Source organism: Papaver somniferum, chromosome 8, assembly GCF_003573695.1.
Source record: "Papaver somniferum cultivar HN1 chromosome 8, ASM357369v1, whole genome shotgun sequence".
Classification (NCBI taxonomy): Eukaryota; Viridiplantae; Streptophyta; class Magnoliopsida; order Ranunculales; family Papaveraceae; genus Papaver; species Papaver somniferum.
The window spans coordinates 129,877,429-129,905,079 of NC_039365.1; the positions used below are offsets into that span (position 1 = coordinate 129,877,429).

Below are 27,651 nucleotides of genomic sequence, written 5' to 3' on the forward strand. Positions count from 1 at the left end.
TGGGGTTTAATGGATCATGAGAACAATGTGTGTTTCATTTGGATGTTGGAGACATTGAGGTCCATTTATAAAAACGAGAATTTTCCAAGGGTTATTGTAATGGATAACGATCAAGCCTTAATGAATGCAATAGAGGTAGTATTTCCGGAATCCCAAAACTTGCAACGTACGTGGCACATTCAACGCAACTTCCTATCCAATTGCAAACATCATTTCCAATCTAAAAAACCAAGGAAGGATACCAAGAGGTCGAAAGACGAGGATGAAAGCATTAACAAATTAACCGTGGAAGAACGAGAGGATAGGAAGAGAAAATGTTAGTTGAAGAAAAGGGGAAAGAGGATGGAATAAAGTGGAAATTATTTATGAAATCACGGGACAAAATCGTTTGGTCGATAACCGAGGAAATTTATGAGGAAAATTTGAAGAAATTTGAGGATGAATGGGGCACGAACTATCCAAAACCCATTGAGTATTGCAAAACACAATAGTTGGCATCGTGTAAGGAGAGGTTTGTGCTCGCATGAACATATGAATATCGAAACTTCAAGAACAATGGTTGGCATCGGTAGTCTCGCGATGTTCATTTTCTACCGATTGTTAGAGTTGCCCCAAATACGAATTTAGCATAAATTCATATCACAATCGGTAGTCTCTGCGCGTTTTTTAGCTACCGATTGACTACCAAGAAACGGTTTCTAAAAACAATTATTGAACTACTGAGTGTATAAGGGCATTTATGTATTTTTTCATACCATTAGGACATCCCATAACACCAGTCCTTGGTTGGAAATAAAAAAGTCGCCTCTAATATTTTCCGGAAATGATTTATGTCGCGCGAGACATCCCAAATGAGAGAGAGGGGATAAGTCCCACCCTAAACCCATCCTTGCTAAACCGCCGGGTCAGGGGGCCACTCATTTTCTCTCACTCGGGATGACCGGTGGGATGTGTAGCACACTAGCACTACCGAATTTTTTCAAGGTCGCCCACAAAAATATGCCGGGTACAAATATTGCAAGAAAAATATACTGCAAGAGGTTTTGAATAATTCCCTAATAATTAAATCCAACCCAGATATTGATGCCCCAAAACAACAAGGAAATAATAATTCAGTGTTTTAGAGAGAGAGGGCACACAAGTCACAACAGAAGCTCTTCACATCTATGCATCTATCGCTTTTCAGTACTTAATTTCTCAAAGAAATTTGATCCAGATTGTTGTGCAATAGTAGAATCATCACTACTGATTTCTTCAATTCAGGTAAGATATATAAAAAAGAACACTTCATAGATCTTCTCTTAAGTTTAGTTAATTTCTCATTTTGTAATTTTAGTTGGATTTCAACCTGAAAGTGTTGAAATTTCCAATTTTTAGGTTTAGAATCCAAGTATGAGAAAGAACCCAGAAATCTTTCAGCACAAAACTTAAATGCTAGTAGAAATATGTTGGGATTAGGCGTATGGGTTTTTTGATTCACATCTTTGAATGATTCCTGTGTTAATTTGAATTGAAATGAGTCGTTCTCCGTCATTCTCATTAAAGCAAGAGCCAAATTCTAAACTTGACCCTAAAAATTTGAGACAATGGGTTGTTGCCTTTTGTGCGATTAGGTTTGATCTTGAACAAGGTCAGGTTATTGAGGAATGTTATCCACCTGGTTGCTTCAGTCAAGATGAGGAACTAGAAATTGCTTTTAGTTCTTTCCCTGATTCTGTTTCTCAACATCAAAATCGTTCAAGTATCCATGATTGTATATTCTTCTTTCGTTTTCGAAGACGAGAAAATGTTCTAGTTGGTAATATCTCTTCTTCTGAGTCAGTTGAGGGAGGAGGAGGAGAAGAGAAAGATGATATAACACAGAGAAAATCAAGCAGTACACGTAAAAACACAGGTTCAAAATATCTGTATGGTTATGTATTTAATAGGCAGAGACATGATGAGAGATTAAGGCGAGGTGGGGAACAAAAATCTGTTGTAATCTTATCGCACAGTCCTTACTCAAGTGTGTTCAGGCCGGTCTTACAAATCTTGGGTCCCTTATTTTTTGACATTGGTAAGAAAGCTCTAGAACATATGGCTTCTTATGTTTCAATGTGGCCTGCTCCGATACTTGGCAAACTAATGGAGCTTCCCATAGGCAATGCTTCATTGAAAGTGAACCTTCCGCCTGCTCATAGCTTGCAGTTGGAAAATGGGTTCTTTTCCGATGAGTCTGCCTCCTCAATGGCTCCATTTCTTCCTACAAATCAGTCAGTTCCGCAGGGTTTGTTTCATGATGCAGATATTTTTGGTACATTTAGGGGAATTCTGTTGCAGCTCTGGGTCCTTTGGGAGCTTCTGATTATTGGAGAACCCATTCTTATAATAGCACCGACCCCGCCCCAGTGTTGTGAAGCAGTTGCAGGTCTTGTTAGTGTAGTTGCTCCACTTTTATGTAGTGTTGATTTTCGACCTTATTTTACTATCCACGATCGGGATTTTGCCCAGCTTAATTCACTTAGTGAAGGTGACACTTTCCCACCAATGGTTCTTGGTGTGACCAACTTATTCTTCCTCAAGGCTCTTAAAAATATCCCACACATTGTTTCAGTTGGTAGTCCTGCTCCTAATTCGAGTAGGCAAAGTCTGGCTCCTAGAGCTTCCTTTGCTGGCAGAAGTATGGGTAGGCCAGAAGGCTTTGGATTTCAGCAACTCTCATTAAGAAGGTTTTCTCCGACGAATTTGTTGAATTCTGTGAAATTACGAAGAGATGGTCCTCTTTGTTTAATGACAGAACACAAAGAGGCTATTTGGAGCACCTATGCTGCAGTAACCAAACCGGATACATCTATCTTGAATAGACTTATTGATGCAGGGGTTTCCTCCAGGGTTGAAGAGTCCATGTCAGTTGTAAACAATGAAATATTGCGGAGACATTTCTTGGAGCTGACGACCAACTTTCTTGCTCCTTTTGGTCCGTACTTGAGAACTACCACACCAATCGAAGGAACTTCTCCTTTTGTTGACCCTCCTCCGTTACCTCCGTTTAATGCTAATGAATTTCTCATGACCTTATCAGCACGAGGTCCTGGGAAGTTCTTATCCAAAAGGATGAAGACTAACTGGTTGGATCTATACAGGTAATTCAGGCGTTCTTCCAGATGTGTTTGGACTGGAATTCAACTTAACTATGTACTTTCTATTTGTAATCCATGAAAATTTTATGTTCGAGCAGCCATGTATTATGAATGTAAAGTTGTCCAAACCTAACTTTAATTGCTCTTATTTTCTTCCCTTATTTTCTCTTTCAGGCGCTTTCTAAAAGGGCAAAACTTCATGCCATGGTTCCAAAGAAGACGTCTTGTTGCTGAACAGGAACAGCATAGACTATGGAAGCAGGCCAGAATAAGGACTGACATAAAACGATTTATTCCGGGAATGCTTGAATTGGAGGTTGTTGATTCTTTCAATGCAATTGCGAAACATTTACTTGGAGAGTTACTGGTAAAAACCATCATCTGATATTTTTCTAAAGCTTTCATGAATTGTTTTTCCCGAGTGTGCCTATAGTTTATGGTTGTGGTGAACTAATTCATGTCAATGTCACATCATATCGAAAAAAAATACTGAAAACTCTGAGGCACCAAGATTACCAGGCAGTATGATTATAGAGCTTGAGACCTATGAGTTTCTTCCTTGTTTTTGTGAAACTAAAACAATTTTATCACAGAAACACTCTTTTTGATTTTAGTTGCAACATGTCCTCCATTGGAGAATATTGTATTTGTGACCTGCAAGTTCCAGGGCACTAGCTTTCATTGTATTCAGACAATTGAATCATTAATCCATCATCCGAAAATAAATGTAAAGATCTTCCGTCACATAGTCATCAAGTTTTTTTGATTGGTTCATTTATTCTATTCGCTGATCACACTGTTTATTGTTGTAATTAGAAACACATCTCACTAATTTTATGTCTTTGACTCCTTGTGCTTGGTTAAAAGATTAAGGGAGGTTGAATATTAAGTTGAGCGTTCCTTTTGGAATAGGATTCACATGGTATTTTGTTCACACCTTAACATTTGCCTGAAGCCGGAGTACATAAATCATTCATCCCCTAGCATTTATTCTTGGTCATTTTTTTGGTGCTTCATATGACCTATTTTGGCCTCTCTGGAAAAAAATATCGAATTAGTAAGGTTGGAGGCAATTAAGTAAAATGTAACATAACATGTATATCTTTCTGGGTTGGTGTTAGCTGCAAATATTCATTGTTATAGTTGCTTAAAAGAGGGAGTGAGTTGAAATGGGAACTTGAAATGGCTAATCTTTTTAAGTAAACTAAGTTGTCCAAAAATTGTTTTCTATCTTCTCTGGCATTAATAAAATGTCCTATCTTTTTGATTCTGTGCATCAGTTGCTACAGTGTGGAAAGGTCAGTGAAGACTCTGCAGCAGTATGTCAAAAACTGAAGGGTGATCTGCAAGCAGTATTCAACGTGCTTCCAACAGATATGCAACAACTCTTACTGTTAAACCCTGAAAGGGCATCACTTGTCCAAGACGACCTTGAATTATTGAAAATTGCAGAATCAAAGAGCAGTTGGTGGTAGTGGAATCAATTAGCTTTTGATGGAAACGGGATAGAGGAAAGGTCTCCTCCAATGCCGAAGCTCGTGACTTGATGTTATCCTATATTACCCTACAGTGTTGGTTGAACCTTTGGATTTCAGAATCTAATCTCTTCTAAGGTACAGACGGGCTTCATTTCTTTGACAGTTCCTCTTTCTGTTTTCTTCTCTTTTCCCCCATATGCACTAGTTTAGTGTTTTCTGTTCTTTCTGTGATAGCAGAGACACTAGGAGTCAAGTCGCAGGAGTAACAAATTAAACCTCTGACGTTCAACCATCACACGTGGGGATGTATTTGTTTTTAGTTAGGTCAGTATGGGAACGTTGACAAGTGAGTAATGATTCTTTGGGTAGCAAAGTTTTGAAATTTTAGTGCTGTTCGTCTTTCCTATTCCTATGACAGTTTATGAGATGATTTACCCTTGTACGATGAGAAATCAGTCTTCTTCCCTTCATTTTACCAGTGAAGTGAACTTTTGGTGAAGTTTAGAGGGGTAACTACTCCCCCTGTATCAGTTCCACTGAAATTGATTACCTAAATGAGGTTGGAAGCTTCTTATCAATGCATAGCTGCAGCAATAGCAAAAAATATCAGCAGCCTCATTTGCTTCTCTATATTGATGTGAAAATTAAACATCAGCAGAAAGAACTTCCATATCTTTGACATCTTTCAACCTGAAGTTTTGTAATTCCCAGTTGACAAGCTACCATCATCATCCTTTACCTAAAAGCCGAATGCCCCATAACAAATTTAGTAGATATGTTCAAAATTTTTGGTTTAGTGCACCAAAAACACCAGTTTTATGTCAGTAGCATTAAAAATGTATATAAACTAGGTATCACCCCGGCCTACGGCCGGGGCTCAACCTTTTATCTGCAACATCCCGCAGATTAACTCGAAGCTATAGCCTATATACAGTAACACCTTATAAGGAGTGAAGACGTGAATATATATGATGAAAATACCTGACTTGTGGTTACGTTATCTTTGAGCTTAGTGAAATTTATTCATTGCAATTTTCTTTGTCATAATCTTCATTTAAATCAGTCAAGAGTAGTCGCAGATCCCCCTCTATGTAGTTACGCTAAAATTTAAATTACGAAGTATTTCATGATGATGTTGTTGTAGTCTTTAAGTTTTTCTATGTGGCTCTTATTGAATGCATCCACTCCGTAAACTCAGTCATAACTGCATATCTCGGGGCTCTACCCCTCTATTTTCTCTTAACCTCAAAATACAATTTAAATCTCCCATAGAAGCCATTTTTCTATTTCATCAAATTCAATCAAAAATTCAGTATCACATGACCTTCCGTTTTTTTGTACAAGATTGTTCCGCACGTGCGTACGCACATGCCATCTGGAAATGGAACAATTTACCACGATTTATAAAAGTGTGTCTAAATTTAAAATGTAAAATTACGATTGTACCCCCACTTTATTTATCATATATATAGTTTTGGAGGGTATGAGGAAAGGGTAATTTTGAAAATTCAAAATTTACAGCTTCAAACACTATTCGTGAACAGTGCCTAAGGGATCTTCTCTTTATATAATAGCATAGATGTATCCCTGCACATGCATTATGCATCAGTTGCCTGTAAATTTATTAACTTGTCAGTATATTTAAAGAATTCCTAAAGTGCAACATTTCGGCATTCTTTATAAAAATAATTGGATGAATACAACGTGCATTCTTGATCATTCTCAAAATACAGTATCTAAATAATTAAAATAAAAATGAAAAAGTAAAAAAATTGGATGACGGAGTATGTATAGGAATAATAAAATGTAAATAGTACTCTGAATGGCATGTGTATCGTACTTTTATGGGTGTGGAATTGGTTATTGTGAACTTGTATAACCAACTGATTCAAAATTTAACTGCATAATTTTCAAAATTAGTATGTCACGACATGCATATACTGGTCTGTTCATCAAATGTTAAAGAATTGGAGTAAGGAAGTACATTTCGAACTCCCGATGACGTCTACAACGACCTAGACAGAACAATGTATCATTGATGATTGATCAAGGATTGTGCAAATTACTTATTTGATATAATTTATTTATTTATTATTTTTCTAGATCCTCCATCCCAATGAATTAGAAATTATACCTTAGGAATCCTTAATCATGCCTGGTTACAACTCTGACATTGGCGAAAGTTGTGAAGTCGAGCCTCTTGTCGTCTAAGACCGGCTTGTACGTAACCTCCCCTGTGGTCATCCTGAAGCTCTTAATTAGACCATACTTTGATCTCTCGGCATCTCTTTGTGCATGGATGTCTATTCAGCTTAGACCACCGCATGAATCTTGATGTCCTTGGTTTTCATATGAGTTAGGCGAAGTCCTATGGGCTAGATATCTAGCTGTTAGATTGGCCATCCACGTCAGTTAGGACAACCTCCTAAGTCCTATGGGATGGCTAATCTAGCAGCTAGATTAGAAGACCACGTCAGCGGGACCACCATCTAGCGTTGAACGGTTATGCGCTGAGCGCTGTTTGGTTCAGCGCTTTAAATCTCAGCCGTTAGATCAGAAAATTTTCTCTCAGCGATGAATGGTTCAGCGTTTTGGTTACCTTTTGAGCGCTGAACGGTTCAGCTTTTGAAACTACTCCCTCCGTCCCCAATATATAGGCGGAGTTGTAAAAGTTTGTAGTCCCATTAGATAGGCGGACTTTCAATTCTAAGATGGGTTTTTCCACATATTACCCTTATTTATTATAGGTAGTTATCATTATAATTAAGTTAATGTCTCTAATGTTGGAAATTGTACAAAGGGTGAAATAGGAAAGAGGATGGAAATGTAGGAAATCAAAAAAAAATCTTATTCTAAGAGAAACTCACTTCTCCGCCTATATATATAGGGGACGGAGGGAATAGCTGCTAGTTGAACTGCGAGCAAATGATAGGAGAGAGAAATAACAGGTACATGTGTTAACTTTTTTCCCACACTTATTTTTTGATTTGCAACATTTTTTGGCCAATCTAACAACTCAATCTAGTCTATAGGACTTAGCCTTAGAGCCATCATGGATGTAAAATAGAAGTTGTTAACTTACTAATGCGTAAGTTGCAATGTTTTAAAGTCAAAGCTGAACATTCTTCCCGAGTTGGTGTCCTTAGCATTCAACGATTTTACAAACTCACGACTCTGTTGCGATTTAGCACCATCTAGAATCTCATTGGACTAAATGTAGGCAAGCTATCCACGAACATATACTCCACTACCTCCCAGTCCCGTGTAAAAACCACCGTTACGCTCATAAGCCTCTTATTCCCGCAACCGATCCGCCAACATGTACTCACGTCCCTATCACCCGAATGACTCCAATTTTCGTTGTTAAGCCACCACCCACACTCATGTATCTCCGATTATGGTAGCCTAGCTTTACAATACTAATCTCCTTTAATTTTCTTTTTTTGGGTTATGGATTTGAGTTGTTGTATTGCATTACATTTTACAATGTTTTGCTCAGCTTGAGGAGTAATTCTAACAACAACCAGTAAAATTTTAGAATGTTCACAGAAAGACATTTTATACCCTCTCCTCAAGCTGAGATATACATAGGCACTTCTAGACCATGTTTAAAAACTTCACCCCAATCACCAAAAATTTGCACCCAAGTTCCTTCCCCATCTTCATACTTGGCCACAGTAACCATGATTCTAACTTTCGTATGGTAATTTACAAACGTCTCATCAAAATTTGTAATATGAGTCAGGATCTTAGATTCGATTAAGAAACCATTGAATCACGAAAAGTAAAACCCCTCACACATAATTGTAAAAATCCTAAATTTACCCATCACTGATCAACAAAATCCTAAATTTAGTTCACTTATCTGGAAAGAAGATGAAGCGGCGATGGAAAGGGAAACCCACGTAATCAAGTTGCACATCGTTTGACTCACTACATAAAGAATCATGGAGTTGCAAAAACTCTAAAGAATCTCTTCATTCTCCTCTATCTATCTCTCAAATCAACTGTAACAACTGACATCTCCGATGGCAGTAAACTCACTCTCTCTTTATTGAATTTTTTTCGACAAAACTCTGTCAAAATTCCAACTCGCAAACACAAACCCTTCTTCGTTTTCTTCTCAAAACTCTTAACACACTATTTCTCAATCATCAATTCACTGATTGACGGCATCAAGTTATTCTTTTAACTGTTATCGGCTTGAGAGTAGAGACAGTTCGTCAAAATTCTCTATATAAAAACAGAGTTTTTTCGAGCGCTCTCATTAACCGGAGCTTCTGGTTACGTTGTATACTTCTTTATCGCCGAAAATCATGTATAATCATGTCGAAAACACAAAATCATTAGGAAAAGATATTAAGCAAAACTTTATGCATCAGTGTTATGCAAAACAAAACAAAACAAAAGACAACGTGGAGAAAACAAGAAATCGTTTGTAGAAGAAAAATGGAAAATTCAATTTAGTTTCAATGCAATTTTTTTTGATAACTCATTCATTCCAAAATAACAATAAGAACAAATTATTTCTATCATTAGTCGTATAATTAAAGATGCTTAATATTTGTTGGACAGAAAATATTTCCATAATGAATTGTGGTATCTATAAATATAGTAGCTATCCCAGATCGTAGAAATTAAAATTTTAGGCCATTGATTGCAAAATCTTTTATTTATAGAATTTATAGGTTTGTTGATACACTATATAAAGCACCCGAGCAAGAGCCAAACCTCATTGTTTTCACGTTTCTTTTCACATCTAGGGTTTCTTTGATTGTTTTTTCTTTAGTTTCTTATGTTTTAGGGTTATGATGTTTAGGGTTATGATGTCCATCGGAAGTATTCAATTGGCAATAGTGTTGCGGGAGTGGGCGTTATGAGTACTTGTATCAGAGGTGATGAAATTAATCTTGATGTTTCCCTGTAGTTTTCTATAGGTTTTCTTTTATTTCGTGAACTTTTCATTGTAGTGTTATATGATCGGCGTATATATTCATCACACTCGAAATGCAGGCATTAAAAAATTAGTCAAGATGATTACCGCTGGGATTCTTTTCCCTTTCCAAGTTCCCTTGCATGGTTTATGGTTTGTGCTTAACAAACACACCCTAGATGTCTTCTCCTTCCTTCAGTTTTTCCTTCGGTAGTAAAGTCCAAGGTTATCGCGAAGGATACGGAAGAGGAAATGGGTGAGTTTTCTATTACGTCTCAAGCCGAGTAGTCCAGAACACATCAGCGAACATGATTATTTGGTTAGAGAATAAGGTAACTACTATCAACACGTTTTTGATTTTCATTACCACTATTTTTTATTTTGTCCGTTCTTTTGTGATAATTGCGTGCACATCATATGTTCTTTTAGTTTTAGTGTACCAGAGATATACCAATCTGGGTCTTCAAAACTAACCCTTGCAAGAAGAAATCGGGCTACTAAGGATAGTGATGTTGTTGATAGAGTAAATGTAGCAAGAAATCTGGATATGTCCCTGGGTTTATTACGATAATGAGTGCTGAAAGGGTGACATAAAATCCAAATAGAAAGAAAGGACTACCATCTAATACAATGCAGAATCGTGTTTTATATAGTCTACTCAGTGTAAAATTGAACACCTCAAACATCTTAAACATGATAGAAGTGTAATTTTGATATTATCTTTTTTATTTTATTTTGATGCGATAACGATGTCTTGTGACATCAGAAAATGTTAACGCATGTTTTTCATTTGTGCAGGCTACCAAAAGAGTTTTAACCAATATCAAGGGCAAATGGCAATACACATTTTGGAACTTCCGTACAGGGTTATTTTGCATCAATATCAAGGGAAAAACAAGAAAGCCAATATCAAGGGCAATACCAAATTTGGCATTAAGCTGTAAGCAAAGATGTATTATGTTACCGACGGTGTTATCTTACAAATTTTGTAGATTGATATCGTTTGTATGGTCATAAGAAGGGACACCTTAAATGTCCAACGGTTAATTAGCTTACATACACAACTGTATAGCCTTTCACTTCCATGCCCCTGCCTGCTAAATGTACGTCCTCTACCTGCTATTTGCTTACTCACAGGGAAGATTCATCATGCCAATTGTAATAACAAACATGTTTAAATATGTTTAAATCATTATCATAATTTTGTTATTTATCGATTACTTTGTACATGCATGTTGCTTTTGATCCTGCCAAGCACTTTCATGAGTCTATCTTTCATTTCTTCGATACTAATTGCAGCGAGCAGACTGAATTCATTGACCTGGAGTTGAGTGACAGTTGAAGAGTGGTGGAGAAATGAAAAGTTTAATCGGGACATTGACTCATTGGTGGTGCGTCACATTTCTTCCCAATTTATGTCTTAGCTGGAACACACAGAAATTTTACGATTGGATCTAAGGCTTCAGTGAGTGAAGACTTTGCAGAACTCATAGAAATTTTACGGTCTTAGCTGGTCTTTATAAAAAGGCGTTAGTCAAAGTAAACCCATTATTATGGGTTTGTACTGTTTTTCAGTATTTTTCAATTTAATTTTTGCTGTTATGTTATTTTGCATGTATCTAAAATATCCTTATTAAATATGTAATTGATTGCTTATTTCATTTATTCCTTTCTTTTCCTTTTTTATTCGACTATTTCTCATCTCTTTGGTCTATCATTTTTCTCCCATACTAAATTCCTTCAACTGATTATTATTTATTTTTATTGTATTTGTTATTTGTTGTGATTATTTTGCAAGTGTGATTTTGGTAAGAGAAGAATGAGTAAATGCCTTCGACTGATTATCATTTTTCAAATGCATCTTTTGTACCTTAACAATATAATATTGCCGCTATCAAGAAAAACAATTTTCCAAAAGGATATACCAAAACATTCATGACAATTTCAGATCTATAGACTGGATTATTCTTCAAGCACTGACTTATATATAGAGAACAGAGATGGGATCATGCAGAAGCCATTATCATGTTAACAATTGTGGGCTTTGATTGTCCAATTAAATTGGATTTTAAAGCCGCAGGTGAACAACGGGTAAAATATGATTTGGTGCAAGGTGCTAGATGTCTAATCACGTCTGATCCATCACCGACAGGTTTAACATGCACGAGAGAGTGGGTGGATAGTTGGATCGGGTGGACATGGAATATTTGGATATGCATTTCGATAATTTATATACTTAACCAAACGTTTTTATGGGATTCAACATGGATCTACTGACCCATAATTCGTGGCAACATATCTAAAATGCTAGATTAAGGTAGAGAACGTAGAGTGGTATAACCTTAAAGAAATGTATCACCGATTTGCAAATAAGATTTTGAAATAGGGTTATCTTTTAAAATGTTGTTGGAGCCATGGGTAGGTCGTAGGCAGGAGACAACCTAAAGAACTAAAATATCTTACTAGCAAGATGAAAAGAAAGTAAAAGTGGTATCCATAATAGCAGCAACCAAAATGTGAGCCCCCTAAACCAATCCAGATATTATTTTCTTGCACACCAACTCAAATATTAACTTATTGAATTTTTATTTATTCCATAAGCAGGAAGCTAACCCGTGCATTGCACGGGAGACAAACTAGTCTATTTAAAAATGTACCGCAGACAGACAGACTCTTACTTGCCCCAAGTTATAAAACTAAGGTGTTTGCATTAGACAGTTGGACAGTGAGAGAGTCGGGCAGACTGAAGGTTAGGACTTCGGAGTTAGTCACCATGGTATTGGCTGGTCAGATGAGGCGTTGTTTCTTCCGGGTCCCAGTTGATTCTTGTTCCAAAGACACACAAACACCATCTTTTCTTATATTATTGATAGTGCACCAGTTTTATTATTCTATTTCCTCTGGTGCATAAAAATCTGGTGCACGAACCCGCGCATTGATTATGAGTACTTGCACTAAATAAAACCAAAACACATGCTGTAAACAAGCAACACACCGAACACTGGATATGAAACGCCTGTGCTTTAAAGTTTAAACACCGCAAAGCACCAAAATGTGCACTACTAAAATGTGTTTTACCATCTTCTACTGCACCGGTAATGCATACACGGTATACCAATTTTACATGTAGTATATTCAGGAAATCAAACAGAGAATTCAAATTCTGCAGTATACTATTTAGCACAACTACAAAAAGGTAACCAACCGGTGGACAGTACGGCGAATCATGGGATGGATGACATTTATTTGGAAATCTACCTGCAGCAATCTTGGATCATGGGACTCTGTTGTTTAAAATCAACCTGTTACAAAAGAGTGATTTTAGGTTGACCGAAAAAATCAACCGAAAAATGCACTGCGAGTAATCAAACGGACCCAGTGGGGAGTTCTTTGAATTGGGATAGGGCGGGCAGGAGTGGGCCCCACCATCCCTCTCGATTGGTGCATAATTCGGTAGATTTTCTTCGGTGAGTCGATCATTTTCGGTTACATAAAACTCTATGAGTATTTTTTTTTACTCAAAAAGGACAACATTATCGATAAAATCAGCATTCCACTAAGATAGTGAGCGGCTGAAAAGAAAAGAAAAAGAAGAGCAAGAGTTTCAAATCGTATTCAAAATAGCACAGCCAAAAAAACAAAACAAAAGAGAGAACCCAAAAAACCAAACAAGCTATCAAAGAAACAAGTTATCTACCCAGCTAAGCCATTACACCTTCCCAGTTATTCAAGACATAGTTTATAGATATGTCTCTAAAGATGTCTGTTCCAATACACCAATTAAAAATATTGATCTTCACACTATCAATCAATTCTTCCCGAGTCTTATATTGCCCATTAAATAGTCTTTTATTCCTCCCAATCCATATAGCCCACCAAATAACAAAAGGATACAAATCCCAATTTTTTTATTGATTGAACTATTCTTGTGTGTCTTATTTCTCCATTCCCAGATGTTACTTCTTACTGAATCATGAAATACCCACTGCAATTTATAAAAATTCAAGAAGTAATACCACACTGACCTGGTAGTTTCACAGTGAAGAAAGATATGCTGGTTTGATTCAGCTGACTTCTTGCATAAGAGGCAACCATTTACCATGATAGTATTCCTATATGAATTAGAATCCAGAGTAGGAGCAGTATTGTAACACAATGTCCATACAAAGAACGCAACCTTCTGAGGAATTCTGGGATTCCAAACAAACTTGTATGGAAACCTCAAGAGACCATCATCTTCTAAGGCTTTATCACATTCTGCTACAGAAAATCCTTTTGTCCCCACCTGCAAAACTCTTTGATCAATGCCACTGTCTCTATCAATATTAGGAAGAAAATTCAAAAGATGAGCCACATCTTCAATGTCATGTTCTTTTAATAACCTGCAGAAAGCAAAATTCCAACTATTATTGTCACTGACATCCAACATATCATGTAGTGTAGCATCCTTCTTGTTACTGGTCTTAAAAATAGCAGGAAACATAAGCTTAGGAGCCTGGCCACTTATCTTTCCAAAATAAAATTCTATTGTCATTGTTCACTTGGATTGCAGTGCATTGCTCAAAACTTGGAACCGAGTTTAGGATCCCAACCCATAAACTTTTCCCTACGGGCTTGTTTGTAGCATTAGGAAAAAAAGCCTTTGGGTTTCCCCCAAATTTTTGATTAACAATCTTTCTCCATAAAACATCTTTCCCATTCCCATACTTCCAAATCCACTTTGCATGAAGGTCTTTATTCATGAGCCTAAGCCTCTTGATTCTGACACCTCTTCTCTCCTTAGACAAACTAATCTTCTTCCAACCAACCCAGCTTCTCTTCTGCTTCTTAACTGATGAACCTCAAAGGAACTGCCTCATGATCTTCTCCATCTGTTTCTCAACTTCCATTGGCATTTGAAATAGAGACAAATAGTACACAGGTAAACTGGAGAGCACATGCTTTATAAGCATCAATCTGCCACCCTTTGAAAGATATCTTCTCTGCATAAACACTATTCTGAAAAATTCTGTAAAATCACATCCCAAATCCCCACTGCTTTAGACTTAGTACCTAAAGGGATTCCTAGATATTTCAGAGGAAAACTAGTTCTCTGGCATCCAAACAAAGCAACACATTCATCAATATTAACAGCATTCCCGACTGCAAGTATAACACTCTTTTTGGAGTTCACTTTTAACCCAAAGATTAATTCAAAAGCTAATAATATATTCTTCAAATTTTGAACTTGAACTATATCATCCTCCAAAAATACTATCAAATCATCTGCAAACTGCAAACGGTTAATAGCAGCTGCATCCACTACTGGTTTGAACACAAAAATCAAATTCAATCTTGCGGCTTTTTTGATCAGAACTAACAACACTTCCACCAAAATTATGAACAAAAAATGAGAGATTTGATCTCCTTGTTTTACTCCCTTACTACTTCTGAACAAACTTGATCCACTTCTATTTATTGTCATTGCAAACCTAGTGGTAGAAAAACACCATTTGATCTGATTCCTCCATATAGCCCCAAAACCAAATCTTGTAAGAGTGTAATCTAGACAATACCAACTTATATCATCAAAAGCTTGTTCTAAGTCCATTTTTACCACCAGACCTGGATTCTTCTCTCTTTCTCTAGCATCAATTAACTCAAAGGCAATAAGAATGCCATCTGTGATCTGTCTGCTTCCAACAAAAGCTCACTGAAATTTTAAAATAATGGATGGAAAGACCAACTTAAATCTTTCTACAAGTAGCTTAAAAATTATCTTATATACATAAAGGCCTAAAGTTATGCATACTTGTAGCACCTTCACACTTAGGAATAAAAATAATATTTGTGCAATTCAATCTCCAATCTAGAGTACCACTTGATTCAAAATCTTCCATTACATCCATCAAATCTTGTCTTATGATTTCCCACATAACCTTAAATAACTCCATGGTGTACCCATCTGGACCTGGGGTACCAAAACCTCAAATCACCTATTCCACTTCTTCTTCTTCTATAGGCTTCTCCAATCTAATGCTCTGCATGACACTGAGACTAGGCAACTCCAGGCCATCAAAAGTAGGTCTTAAATGAACATTCTCGGTGAAAATTTCTTCATAAAACCTCTCCGCCTCTTCATTAATGAGTTCCTTGTCATGGCTTATTGTGCCATTTGTCACCAGTAAGTTAATTGAATTAACCCTTGATTATAAGAAGCGTTTTTATGGAATGTTTTTGAATTCCTCTCACCATCTTGTAACCACTGCCCTTCTGGTCTAGAATGCCACTTTCTTGCTAGATTTAAAGAAGCTTGTTTATGTTTAATCCTAGTAGCTTCTCTCTCTGCATAGTCATCCCGATTCAGATGATTGATTTCCTCCAAGCTATCATAGACATCAATAAGAGTCTCCAACTTACCTACTTCAAATTGCAGAGAACCAAAAGTTTCCCTCCCTCATTTTTAATGAAAAACTTCAGTGCTTGAAGTTTCCTAGATAAAATGTAACTTGGTGAACCAAAAAAAGTGAGGCTAGACCACCAAATCTTCATGTTATCTAGGAAATCAGGATGATTTAAGTAGTAATTCTCAAACCTAAAAAGAGGTTTTGAACTGTTACTTGAATTACAGTCAATGAGAATCGGAACATGATCAGATATTGGCCTTTTCAGCCTATACTGAACAAGTGCAATACACTTGTCCTCCCATTCAGATGAGAATACAAATCTATCCAACCTCACCAGAATTGGTGGGTTTTGAGAATTTTTCCAAGTATAGCATCCACCAGACATGCGTATGTCTATCAGCTTGAAATGATTCATAAACTTCCTGAAATTCCTCCTATTTGCAACACATCCACCTGCAATATTTCTCTCTGACTGATACAAAATTGCATTACAATTACCACTAATTAGTCATGGATCAGTCAAAAGAAGACGAATATCTCTTAATTCTAACCAAAACTGCTCATAATCATTAGTATCAGTTTCCCCATACACAGCAGTGAAGACCCAACAATAGTTATTCGATAAATTTTTGAATTTAATTGAAACCGAAAAGGCTCCAATTATATTATCTTCCGTGCTCACAACAACTCTATTCCATATCCCCAAAATTCCACCAGACCTACATACAGAAAGTAAAAATAAGTAGTCACAACCATTATTACCCTAACATCTTCTAACTAAAGCATCATCAATCATTTCTTTGTTTGTTTCCTGAATTGAAGCAATAGTTGCACGGTTCCTTCTGATTGCACTACAAATAATGGTATTCTTTAGGTCATCTCCCAAACCCGTTACGTTCCAAGATAATATTTTATGATCCATTAACCAAAATTGAATCCCTTAAAACCTCCTGTATTGAGCATGTTTGAGCTGCAAAATTCAAATTAGAACTTCCATCGGAAGAAGAACTAAGTGTGCCTATAGCTTCCTCCGCCTCCTAATCCTCATCTTCAGAGTCCACATCAAAATGCTCCAGATCGTCATATTGAATGTCTTCCTTCTGATTCATTGAATCTGAATTCTTCAGCTTAATAAGCATGTTTCTGCAAATGTTTTTGGCAAGAGAAGACTCACTATCAATACCAATTTCCTTATTAAAATTCACGTGATAAGTCACCCTTGCATCGATATCATCCTCATTGATAGCTGGAGATAATAAATTAGTTGTAGAGAAACTAGCCGTTGTAGGCGGATCATTTTAATTTGAATTATCTAACGGTTGCGATGAAGATCCATCACTCTTAGATTTTGAACTCGAGGATACATCCAATAACCCATTAGCTAATAAGCCCTTAGATACAGGGTCTACATCCGCACCCGAATCACTGTGGATTATAGAGCTTGTAATCTCAATAAATTATCTAATGTACGAGCTTCATTAGATCACGGGAAGGCTTGAATGAAGCTCTCTTACACGGCCATGGCCCGACAGGCGTCCAAACACCATCTCGCCCGTATAGCGATCTGCATTAACTGAGTGGAGTGAGTCATTGGTAGGCCTGAGTGGAGCTCTCTTACACGAGTTAGTACTCAATGGGCCTCCAAACACCATCTCGCCCATATAACGACTCACACCCGAGTTCAAATTTGCTTTGCAAGAAAAAACAGTTGGTGAACGGGTCGATTTTGATGCTGAATCGGTGTTGAAAAGAGGATTTTCCAACCAGACTGATTTCGATCCAATTCGCGACCGGTTCGATGAATGGATTTGGAAAATTTGAACTAGTCATGCACTGTGTCTGCATGGGAGACCAATTCACCCGTAGACTTTTCCAAATCCATATCACCATCCAACTGATTAGAAGAAGATTGTGCACTATTTTTTGCATAATACTCATTCCGAACAACCACCAAAGACTTTAACTTTGGTTTGATTGGTAGCTGAGATACTGGTTCGAGTATTTGATGATCATCACTATTAAAATTATCCTGATGAGACTGAGAATCATTAACACGAACTGACTTTACCCGATAACCCACATGTTTTTGATGTTGATCAAAGTGCACCATTCCTCTAGGATGAATATGAGATAACCATTCAATAGTCAGCAGTAAGTCGTCGAACATTATTATTGCTGGAATTTTAACAAGTTCACATTTAACTTTGATCTTTCAACAATTAAATTTTGAATGGACTATAGAATCCGAATGAACATCCTCCAAAACACCCCAAGGAGAGAAGATCCTTTTAAGATTAGACTCCTCCCACATATGGAATGAAAGACCTCTAACACCAATCCAATGATCCCATGGGTATGACCTACTATGTAGCACGGACGCTCCTAAAATGGTCATGCATTCGTGACATACTCGTGTCCGAAGCTTGGATGGGCTTGTCTCCTCTTAGTCATATCAGTGAAATCATGTGTTTCAATATTAATAATGGCTTCACCTTTTTTTGTTGCAAATATGGTATTTTATTTGTATATCTCACTGATTTTATAACGTGTCTATGTACGATTTTCTTGGAATTTTTTCGTATCCACAGTTCCGAGTGCTACCCACTATGACATATCCTCGATTACGTTTTCTAATCTTTTGAATACTCTCAACATTTTTTTAATACTCTCAATACTCTTAGGCTTGAAAAAAAAAGGTAAAATGTTCACGTTGTTGAAAGAGAAATATAGATAAGAAAGAGATCTTATTCATTAGATATCAATGTAGTATTACATAGGAATAAGCCTCTATTTATAGGCTAGAGTATCAAGCCTGGTTACATATAAATGGGTCGCACACATGGGCCAAATGCCCTACAACACCCCCCCTTGTGCGGTCCAATAACAGTGCTTCATATGTAGTGTTTCACATACAATGCTTCCGATGTAGCGCTTCAAATATAGCTCTTCAGATCTAGTTTCTCTGCTCCATGACCATTGTATCTAAGTCCATTGCCTCGTTAAAACCTCGCCGGTAAAACCCAGAGGGATAAAACCCGAACTAAGGAAAAAGAGTACAATATTAAGAAAACTTAGAACAGAGTTGGACTCGCATGCGTTGCCTCGTTAATACCTTGACAAGGAAAAACCCAGTGGGATAAAACCTTGACGAAGGGAAAAGAGTACAACGCGATTAAGTCCGGAAGTATGCCTTTGCTGGATACTCATACATAAGATCTTATCTATGTTTATAGATGATTGATGAACACCTAGTTTTTATACGCAATAGTATTATCAATACTACTACTTGACTTGTACCGAAAACTGTTGGCATGTAATCCTTGTTTTGTTGTGCTGATTCCGGCATTGGTTCCACTTGACAAACTATCAAGTTTCGTTTCTTTGATTTTGATATTGTTCAGCAAGCAATCTGTAGGTCTTCGTCATTTATCATGTAGTTGGTGTAGTCATGGTTGCCTCGCTAAAAACCTTGCCGAGTAACAAAAACCCTGTGGGAAAAACTAATCTTGATCGAAAGGAAAAAGAGTACAACACAACTTCATATTTCAGAGTCAAATATGTCGACATCATATCCTTGGATCCTACCCCTGATGTCGGCATCTCCTCATGATTCCATTCAGAGGAGTTTCTAGACAGTTTCTTTAGTCATATATTTTACAAAAGTGAATATGGGAAATGACTTAGTAAATAAGTTAGTCATGTCTCCCCCTGATTACTTTCACGGGAGAAGAGATTATTATTCCTTTATAATCAACAACTTTTGGATTGCACTTCCATTAGCAGTCCTCTTTATATATTTGTAGGGATAAAACAAACTTATGTCAATGGTTTCTTTTGAAAACAAACTCATGTCAATGATTATTTTCCAAAGACGCTGCGTTGCCGTTGAGCTATATCTAGCTAACAAGTTCACTAAGGATGAAATATTTGGTCGAGTACATTATATTAAGTACAACAATGCGTTTATTGTACTTAATATGGGAATTTCATCTCCCAACACATCTTCGTCATATTTCTTTAGAAGAAATTGTCATTTTCTTACATTTGAACCTCGACTAATCATGGGAGTACTAGCAGTATGCATGTCCTTGTTAAACTGCCTGACAACTTTGAACATATGCAAACTGGTGGAATAATATACCACAAGCTTGGTGTTCGATCGAGCTTTCCCAGATTTTCATTTCAAATTCGAATTTCAAGCAGCTTGTAAAATCTCTTATTTCATTAAGAGTACATACCATGTCCATATCATCGAAATAGATATCTACAATTCCAATTCAGAAACTTTCTTTAAGAGTACGCAGAGAAAATACCTTAATTATTTATCCCTTCCCAATAAAATAGCCACGTAGATGGTTATACCAAATCCGCCAGATTATTTCAATCCTTAAGTGAGCGTTCCACTCTAATTTGAAACGTACTCCGTGGTTTAGAGTCTTTTGATTTGGGTGACAAAAAGGCTGTTATGCACTTTTGTAAACATTTGTATCCCTTAATCCTTTTAGAGATACGTAATAACCACATAAAAATGCTGCATTTCAAGTCCTTTTGAAACTACCAAGCTATATAAGTAACAGAACGCCATAACGTTCATTACAATATAGTAAACAATTCCAGGGCTTTGTGAGATACCTCGCGCCACAAGGCGAGTATTTATACTTTAATACTTCATTCTTCTCACTGCTCTTGGTGATAAATAATCATATATGTCCCGTAGGATTTACACTTGGTTGGTTAGCACTACCACACCAAATACCTGTATATTTGTCAAAGAACCAAGTTTTACCTGGATTGTGTAGGCAAAATATGTTCTTTGTTAATTAAACATAAAGGAGCATGGTTCGATCTCTCCGCGCTCTATTTTCTTGATCCATATTTACACCACCACCAGGAGTAAGTACAAAACCTTGGGGCATGAAACTAATAGGAGACTGGAAATCCGTCTCCACATTCTCCACGTTTGCTGCTGTTTGTGATAGCTGAGTCTCTTCCACCATAGTCTCTTCCATGTGGAAAAAAACTTGACCTAGCATCCATAATACAAAAATACGTTCAAGCTCGGGATAATCTTCTCTTCTGTGTATCCCCTTGGCATGGTAACGTTTCAAAAAAGCCTTCAACCCAGACACTCTTAATCCAAATGAGTGTAACTGTATGGATTTTGGATTTCCTTCAGTATCATTTGAGTACAAGAGGAGTAATTGTTTCCATCTTCCTTCCGATATCCACTTTAATTGGTTAAATTGCACTATTTCACCCTCACATTTTATTCCAGTCAACATATACGAATCTAATGGTGTGAACCCTAGAAACAACATGGTCATAAAATTAAAGTTTGTATGTGGAACCAAAAATTAAAATTTGTTTCTGAACTAAAGATTAAACTATTGAATGGAAAAATAGAACTTACCACACTCTAAATCCTTGAAAAAAAACGTATTTGCAGTGTTCCACCAACGTTCACAAATAACTCGCACAACTTGAGTTCTGTGGTTTTTGCCTTTCATGAAATATAAACGTTGTCAAGGATTCTTGAACAGGTTCGGGGAGTAACTCAAACACTTCGGTTAGCTCAGACCACCCACCTCTTACTTTAGGTAAGAGAACTCGCTCGGGATGGTTACATAAATGCGTAGACGTTACACCAGGTCCAACCAGTTGGCTAACATTAGCAAACTCTTGTTGTTTATCCTGAACCCATATGATATCACTATCTGCAACACTTTTTCCTTTTTCTTTCCAGTTTCTTTTCTTTTGTCTATTTGTTTTGGAACCACTCATTTTTAAGTAAAAAATCGCTCTGGTCTGCTCTCTAGAGAAGGGAAGAAAAAATTTTTGTGAAACGAAAACTGAAGGGAATGGTGGTATTTATAGCCAGCGGTGTAGTCTCGACCGCTAGGTGGAGACTCAATCGTTTATCTTTTTTCCATAGTGGCGCGGCCAGTTTGCCAGGCCAGCTAGCATGGCAATAGGTTAGCCACTCCCATAGGAACCGTCCTTAGAGCAAAGGCTATGGAGTGAGTGTTCTCATTCAATATGAATGAGTATCATTGGATTTGATCAAATTAGATGCTACTATGGAGTGAGAGTACACGCTCATTCATCAATAATCACTCATGCACTCACTGGAACAAATGAGTGGGAGAAAGGAGAGACTAAGCGACTGATTATTGGCCGTTTGGGAAAAAAACCACATTGAGCCGCAGAAAATCTGCCTCCCAAATCTATTTTTAGAGTTTTATTAATTTAAAACTCTTTTCAAACGGATAAAGATTAGCCGCTTAGTGTAAACACTCGTTCCATATCCCTTGCTCTTAGGGAGAAAAACACACGATTGAGTTGCACTAAAATAAGAAAGACAACTTTCTCTCTATTCTGTTGAACATTCCACTTTATTTTAAATTTCAAACCATAATTTAAGGACCAAAAAGTTCTTTCTCTCTTTCACTTTCTCTTTCTCTTCGTCTTCTTCCATTCATTCCCAAACAAGTAGTAGTAGGTGAAGAAGATCAGAAGAAGAGTAGCGGCAACTGATCTTTCTCTGGGTCTGATATGGCCGGGTAAATCTCTTTCTCTCTGTTTCACTCTTCGGATTTTGTTAATCAAAGTGGAAGTACTGTTTACGTTATGCCCTAAAAATCTCTTCATCTCCAATTAATTTTATCAAGATTCGTTTTTCTAGTTTCAGTTAAGTTTCTTAACATTGGTTTCACTTATAACTTCGATTTTTACAAGATCATATGACCACTTATGTATATTGTACCTTAAATTTTGGTTGAGTTTAGACATTTTCTTATCTTTCAGCAGACCCTACTTCCTTTCCTTTTGTTAATACATTGGATTTGAATATTTTCCCTTGGCTCTTTCCACCACATTACATATTTAGTTGACGGATAAAATCAACCTTGTTAATCTTTTTGGGGGTAAAAAGGTGGAATCTTTTGGGATAAAACATTAACAATTTTTCCCATGCAACTGTTTAGGGCTGTATTTTGATTAAATAGTGAAATGTAGGAATTGGGGTTCTAATACCGACATGATTTCGTAAGATTTTTTATTTTGAGTTCTAGAATTTTTACGCTTTCACATGTCGTGTGTGTTTGTAATGTTATCATTGGAATGTTTTGTTAACAGTAACTGCAACATTCAGCAGAAACAAGATTTTTAACCAAGAAGGAAAATAGTTAGTCAAGAATTTAGATCTTATGTGGTTATTTTTATTCCTCTAAAAATACCTTCACTGATATATTATTGATGGAAATTTCATATCTAAGACTACTAGATGGGTTTTGTTGATCCATGGTCTCAATATTTCCCAATCAGTAGGAGAAAGATGGGTAGTTACATTCACCGTGTATAAAGTAAATGTTAAACCAGACTTCTCATATTGAATACCTATTAGTATGGACAAAAGAACTGATTATGATCTGATTACCAGACTTCTCGAATAGTTTATATGTATTCCCAATATATTCTGAAGATAATATTGCAAGTTTTGTCTTTATTTTCATTTGACCTGTTAGGATTCCTTCTTCAGTGTCATTTGACTTGATCTCTGACTTCTGAGTTATATCTCAGAAACCAGTATTTATTTATAAAAAATTCTTGTATAACAACTTAAAGCAATCCCTTTCTTCTGACTATGATTATCTTGTTTTAATTGTGCAGAACATCATGGCTGGTCGACAGCAGAAGAATTGCAACGAAAATCATGAGTGCTTCAGAAAAGTGTGACCCCAGAACTGTTCAATGGAGGAGCGATCCAACGAGAGCTTGTCCAAATTGTGACCATGTCATTGACAATAGTGATGTATAGTTCTTAGCTTTATTCTGCGTTCCCTTGAGAATGGCATAAACTCAGCATTTCCTTATATATTGAAGTGTGTAACATGTACCCATTAGTCCATTACATGTACAAAATTAAGGAAATCTAGTATAAGTTATTTGGAGCTTCGTATGATTTCAGGTCATTCAAGCGTGGCCAGGCTTACCCAGAGGTGTGAAATTTGATCCATCTGATCAAGAGATTATCTGGCATTTACTTGCAAAAGTTGGTCACAATAATATGAAACCCCATCCGTTTATTGATGAGTTTATTCCTACTGTTGTTGAAGATGACGGAATCTGTTATACTCACCCACAGAATCTGCCAGGTATTGAACAAGCTCCGCATTAGAGGTTTCTTTCTCTTTCATCAATTATCTACTTTTAACCTTTGGAAAATACCTTGTTGTTAGGTGTTAAACAGGATGGAAATGTGGTACATTTCTTTCACAGAGCCATCAAGGCTTATAATACTGGAACTCGAAAGCGTAGAAAGATACATGGAGATGACCAGGGCGATGTTCGCTGGCATAAGACTGGCAGAACTAAACCTGTGATTTTGGATGGGGTACAAAGAGGGTGCAAAAAAATTATGGTTCTGTATATTAGCATGGCTAGGGGTAAAAAGCCTGAGAAAACTAATTGGGTGATGCATCAGTATCACCTTGGCACTGCTGAAGAGGAGAAGGATGGAGAATTTGTTGTTTCTAAAGTGTTTTATCAGCAACAGCTAAAACCAGGTGACAAGGTTGAACAGGATTTACCTCTTGAGGAAACTGATTCAATTACAGCAAAAGTTGACCCAGTAACTCCCAAATCTGTGATTCCTGAACCACCTCGTGCAGGAAAACAACACTCTGACGTCAACCCAAGACAAGAACTTAGTTTCATGGAAACTTCTGAAGAGGTAATAAAGATATTTTGGTGCACTAGAAGTCTTTCTATTTGAGTTTGGATCTTACTATTATTTTTGCATGGAATTAAACTGTTTCTTAAAACTCCTGCCTGTGACTGATATATGCCTTTGCATTTCTGCAACATCAAGAATCTTGAGACAGCAGAACTGGGTGATGACGTGCTGGCTGAATGGGGAGAGCTCAACGATCATTGTCACCTGAAAGGAGAAGACAATGGTTGCCAGGCAGTGGAAGATGATAACCATCAAACAGAAGAAAATGATAATCAGACTGGAGTAGATGATGATAACCACACCAATACGAATTTGTGGGATGGGGACTCACAACTTCCATTTGATGCTCAGCAAATGGTATTCGATTCTCAGCAAATGATCTTTGATTCTCAGCAAATGGTCGAAGGCTTGTCTTTATGTGACGAGTTCCTTGTGAGTCAGTCCCCTCACAGGGTTGAGGGAGGTGTTGGCAAGGAAAGAAAAATAAAATCTCGCCTTTCTGATTATGCTCCCTATGGTGCTGAAGATTTAAAGAAGGATTTAGAAGAGTGCCAAAGTTTGGGCTCACCTGGTCCAATAAATAATGAAGGAGAAAAAGATGTTAGACCTTTTGATTCTGGTTATGCTCAAACAGATAATCAAGAGAATAGACAGGATTCAGAGCAGTCTCAAAATCTTGGCATATTTGATCCTTCAAATCTTGACCTTGAAACACCTCCAGATTTTCGATTGAGCCAACTAGTATGTTTTCAGAACTTCTCTCTTAATCGTTTTCCTTTCTTTAGTTAGATGTTATCACGAAGCACGACTAGTATTTGATTTTGTTTAATATCTTAAACATTCTTCAGGAGTTTGGGTCACAGGATATTTATGCTTGGAAAGGCTTCTGATTGATTCAAGGTATATCATGATTGCGCCTTATTTCTACTTACCTGTTTAACCACCTGATTAGAGGATCCTACAATCTCCACAAATATCTGCTTAAATTTTAAAGTTGACATGCATCAAATGTTATCCCCTTGTATCATGTGAAACTCATGATTTTGAAATCTGATTAATGAATTGTTCTGTAAGATGATTAACTCTATGAAATACCTTTAGCATGGTCCCAATATGTTCTAGTATTTGTATAACGCTCCACAATCTCATTGTCAGGTCACATGCATATATGTCTTTTTTGTAGGAATACTAGGGAGAAGCATTTTTTTGGAGATAAAAGCTGCCCTTTCGGTAAAGATGCAACGCTGGACACCTTCCTTTTTTTGGATCCCACTGGGAGAACCAAGGTTAAACAACCTCAGTTTTTTGGAACACACTCCAGGGGAGCATGGAAGACTTCTCTACCGCAACAAATCGACGGAGATAGCAAGATCCCGACTGTCTTTTTTAGGGAGATCATAGGGTTGAAAGCAGATCTACTTATCTTGCTTTAGGTTTTTTGTAGATATTCCCCGACTTCAGGTTTTCACAATTTCAATATTTTTCTTTGTCAACACAATATAGTAACCTAGGTAGGTGCCTGATATTTCTTAATGTTACATATTAAAGTTCTGACTATGCCGATGTAGCTTTCGCGGTCATGCCATTTGCTCATGCAAGAGTCTTGTTGAGCAGCCAACTCAGAATATCAGGTTGCGGAAGTAGAAGTTTCCACTTAGGAGCATCAGCTACGGTTAGACGTTAGGTGGCCCTAAAGATCGGATGTGGCCATTGACAGCCCAAGAAATTTTGGGATGCGTGTTATTGCTGGTATCCCTGCTCATAGTTCGATTGAGGTTGCAGTAATTTTCAGCCAGCCAACTACTATGACAATCAAACGTAACCTGCACGTTAAAAGAACAGTTTTGGAAGTTATACCCTTCTTGGAAGTAACCGTTACATTCCACTTGCTGTAGTTAGTGGTTCGCCTTTTTAATTGCGACAATTATGTGGCAGGTTGCGGTATCCTTCCTTTTTTCTTTTCTTTTTTTGAAAATTACTTGTATTGAGACAAAAAGAAAGTTACACCCGGTTTTCCAAACTGTTGGTTTCTCTTATCTCTTCTAACTGGATAGAGATATTAGTGTCTACCAACAGATTGATACCCCTAATTTGAAAGCTAGAATTAAAAACTGAATTTGAAAAACATAAATCCTTCGATAAAACAAAGTTTAGGAATTGCGGCATTATCAACCAATGTTGTTTATGCGCGCGCTTCTTTTGCCAGATTGTCTGCAACTTCATTGCCTTTCCAATTCTTAAACAAAAAACCCAATTTTTTTTTTCACAAGTCCTCAAGACTTTCACAGCTTCTGCGACTATTCCTTGATTCTTCCAAAAAATATTACTTTGCTTGTCTTGAGCATAATGAATCAACCTTTGACAATCACCTTCCACCCAGAAGTTCTTTAAGTCCATGCTCTTTGCCCAAGTTGTTGTTTCCAGCAGGCTCAAAGCCTTTGCTTCTTCTGTTGTGGCTGTACTGAAGGTCCCAGTTGTAGCTTGTGGCATCACCTGTATCACAACGAATAATTATATCTTATCCAGCAGGAGTACATGAATCAATCCAAGAAGCATCAAAGTTAACTTTTAGTTGATTTGCTTGAGGTTTTGACCATCCTCTATTATTTGTGTCATTATGAGTTTATACTACAGATGAGGAGATAGAAATTACTCCCTGTTTTAAGTGTCTCAAGGTAGCCCAAAATGCCATATGTCTCTGCACAACAAGCGAGAGTTGTAAACTAGTGGTTGATTTGGATTGAAAGATTCGAAGACATCTTTCCTTCCAAATCAACCAACATTTTGTGGCCATAACTTCTATTGCAGAATTTTCGTAGTCCCCTGCTATCTAGTTAGAGTACATTTGTGCAAAGGAGAAATCCAAATCATTACTAGCATTTATACCTACCACAGGAGGCAGCAAAGAAACAGATTTCGCATATGGGCATTCAAAGAACAGATGCTTTAGAGACTCACATTCATGCTCACAGAAAATACACTTCATGTTTATAATTGTCTT

At 37.0% G+C, this 27,651-nt stretch overlaps 2 protein-coding genes and 1 long non-coding RNA gene across 6 annotated transcripts; all 3 read left to right on the forward strand.

The window, feature by feature from the left end:
• Positions 1-1,056: 1,056 nt before the first annotated feature.
• LOC113303036 (protein DENND6A-like) lies at positions 1,057-5,567 on the forward strand. 2 transcript variants are annotated; one of them, XM_026552023.1, is made up of 5 exons: positions 1,057-1,263; positions 1,378-3,122; positions 3,294-3,486; positions 4,400-4,732; positions 4,835-5,193. In XM_026552023.1, exons 2-4 carry the CDS (start codon positions 1,516-1,518, stop codon positions 4,592-4,594), a joined length of 1,995 nt encoding a protein of 664 aa, XP_026407808.1. In that variant the 5' UTR covers positions 1,057-1,263; positions 1,378-1,515; the 3' UTR covers positions 4,595-4,732; positions 4,835-5,193. The 2 variants fall into 2 exon arrangements, with proteins under 2 accessions (XP_026407808.1, XP_026407809.1); XM_026552024.1 differs by having other exon boundaries at positions 1,057-3,122; positions 4,832-5,567.
• Positions 5,568-9,348: 3,781 nt separating this feature from the next.
• LOC113301647 lies at positions 9,349-11,172 on the forward strand. Of its 3 annotated transcripts, none has more exons than XR_003336413.1 (4): positions 9,349-9,492; positions 9,611-9,862; positions 10,329-10,633; positions 10,830-11,172. It is a non-coding gene; the product is annotated as an uncharacterized LOC113301647 (long non-coding RNA). The 3 variants fall into 3 exon arrangements; XR_003336414.1 differs by having other exon boundaries at positions 10,329-10,470; XR_003336412.1 differs by lacking the exon at positions 10,830-11,172 and having other exon boundaries at positions 10,329-10,743.
• Positions 11,173-22,253: 11,081 nt separating this feature from the next.
• On the forward strand, positions 22,254-26,217 carry LOC113303037 (SUPPRESSOR OF GAMMA RESPONSE 1-like). Its single transcript, XM_026552025.1, has 7 exons — positions 22,254-22,476; positions 23,585-23,726; positions 23,883-24,069; positions 24,154-24,647; positions 24,786-25,391; positions 25,499-25,550; positions 25,834-26,217. The coding sequence occupies exons 1-6, from the start codon at positions 22,469-22,471 to the stop codon at positions 25,538-25,540; spliced, it is 1,479 nt and encodes a 492-aa protein (XP_026407810.1). The 5' UTR covers positions 22,254-22,468; the 3' UTR covers positions 25,541-25,550; positions 25,834-26,217.
• Positions 26,218-27,651: the final 1,434 nt, after the last annotated feature.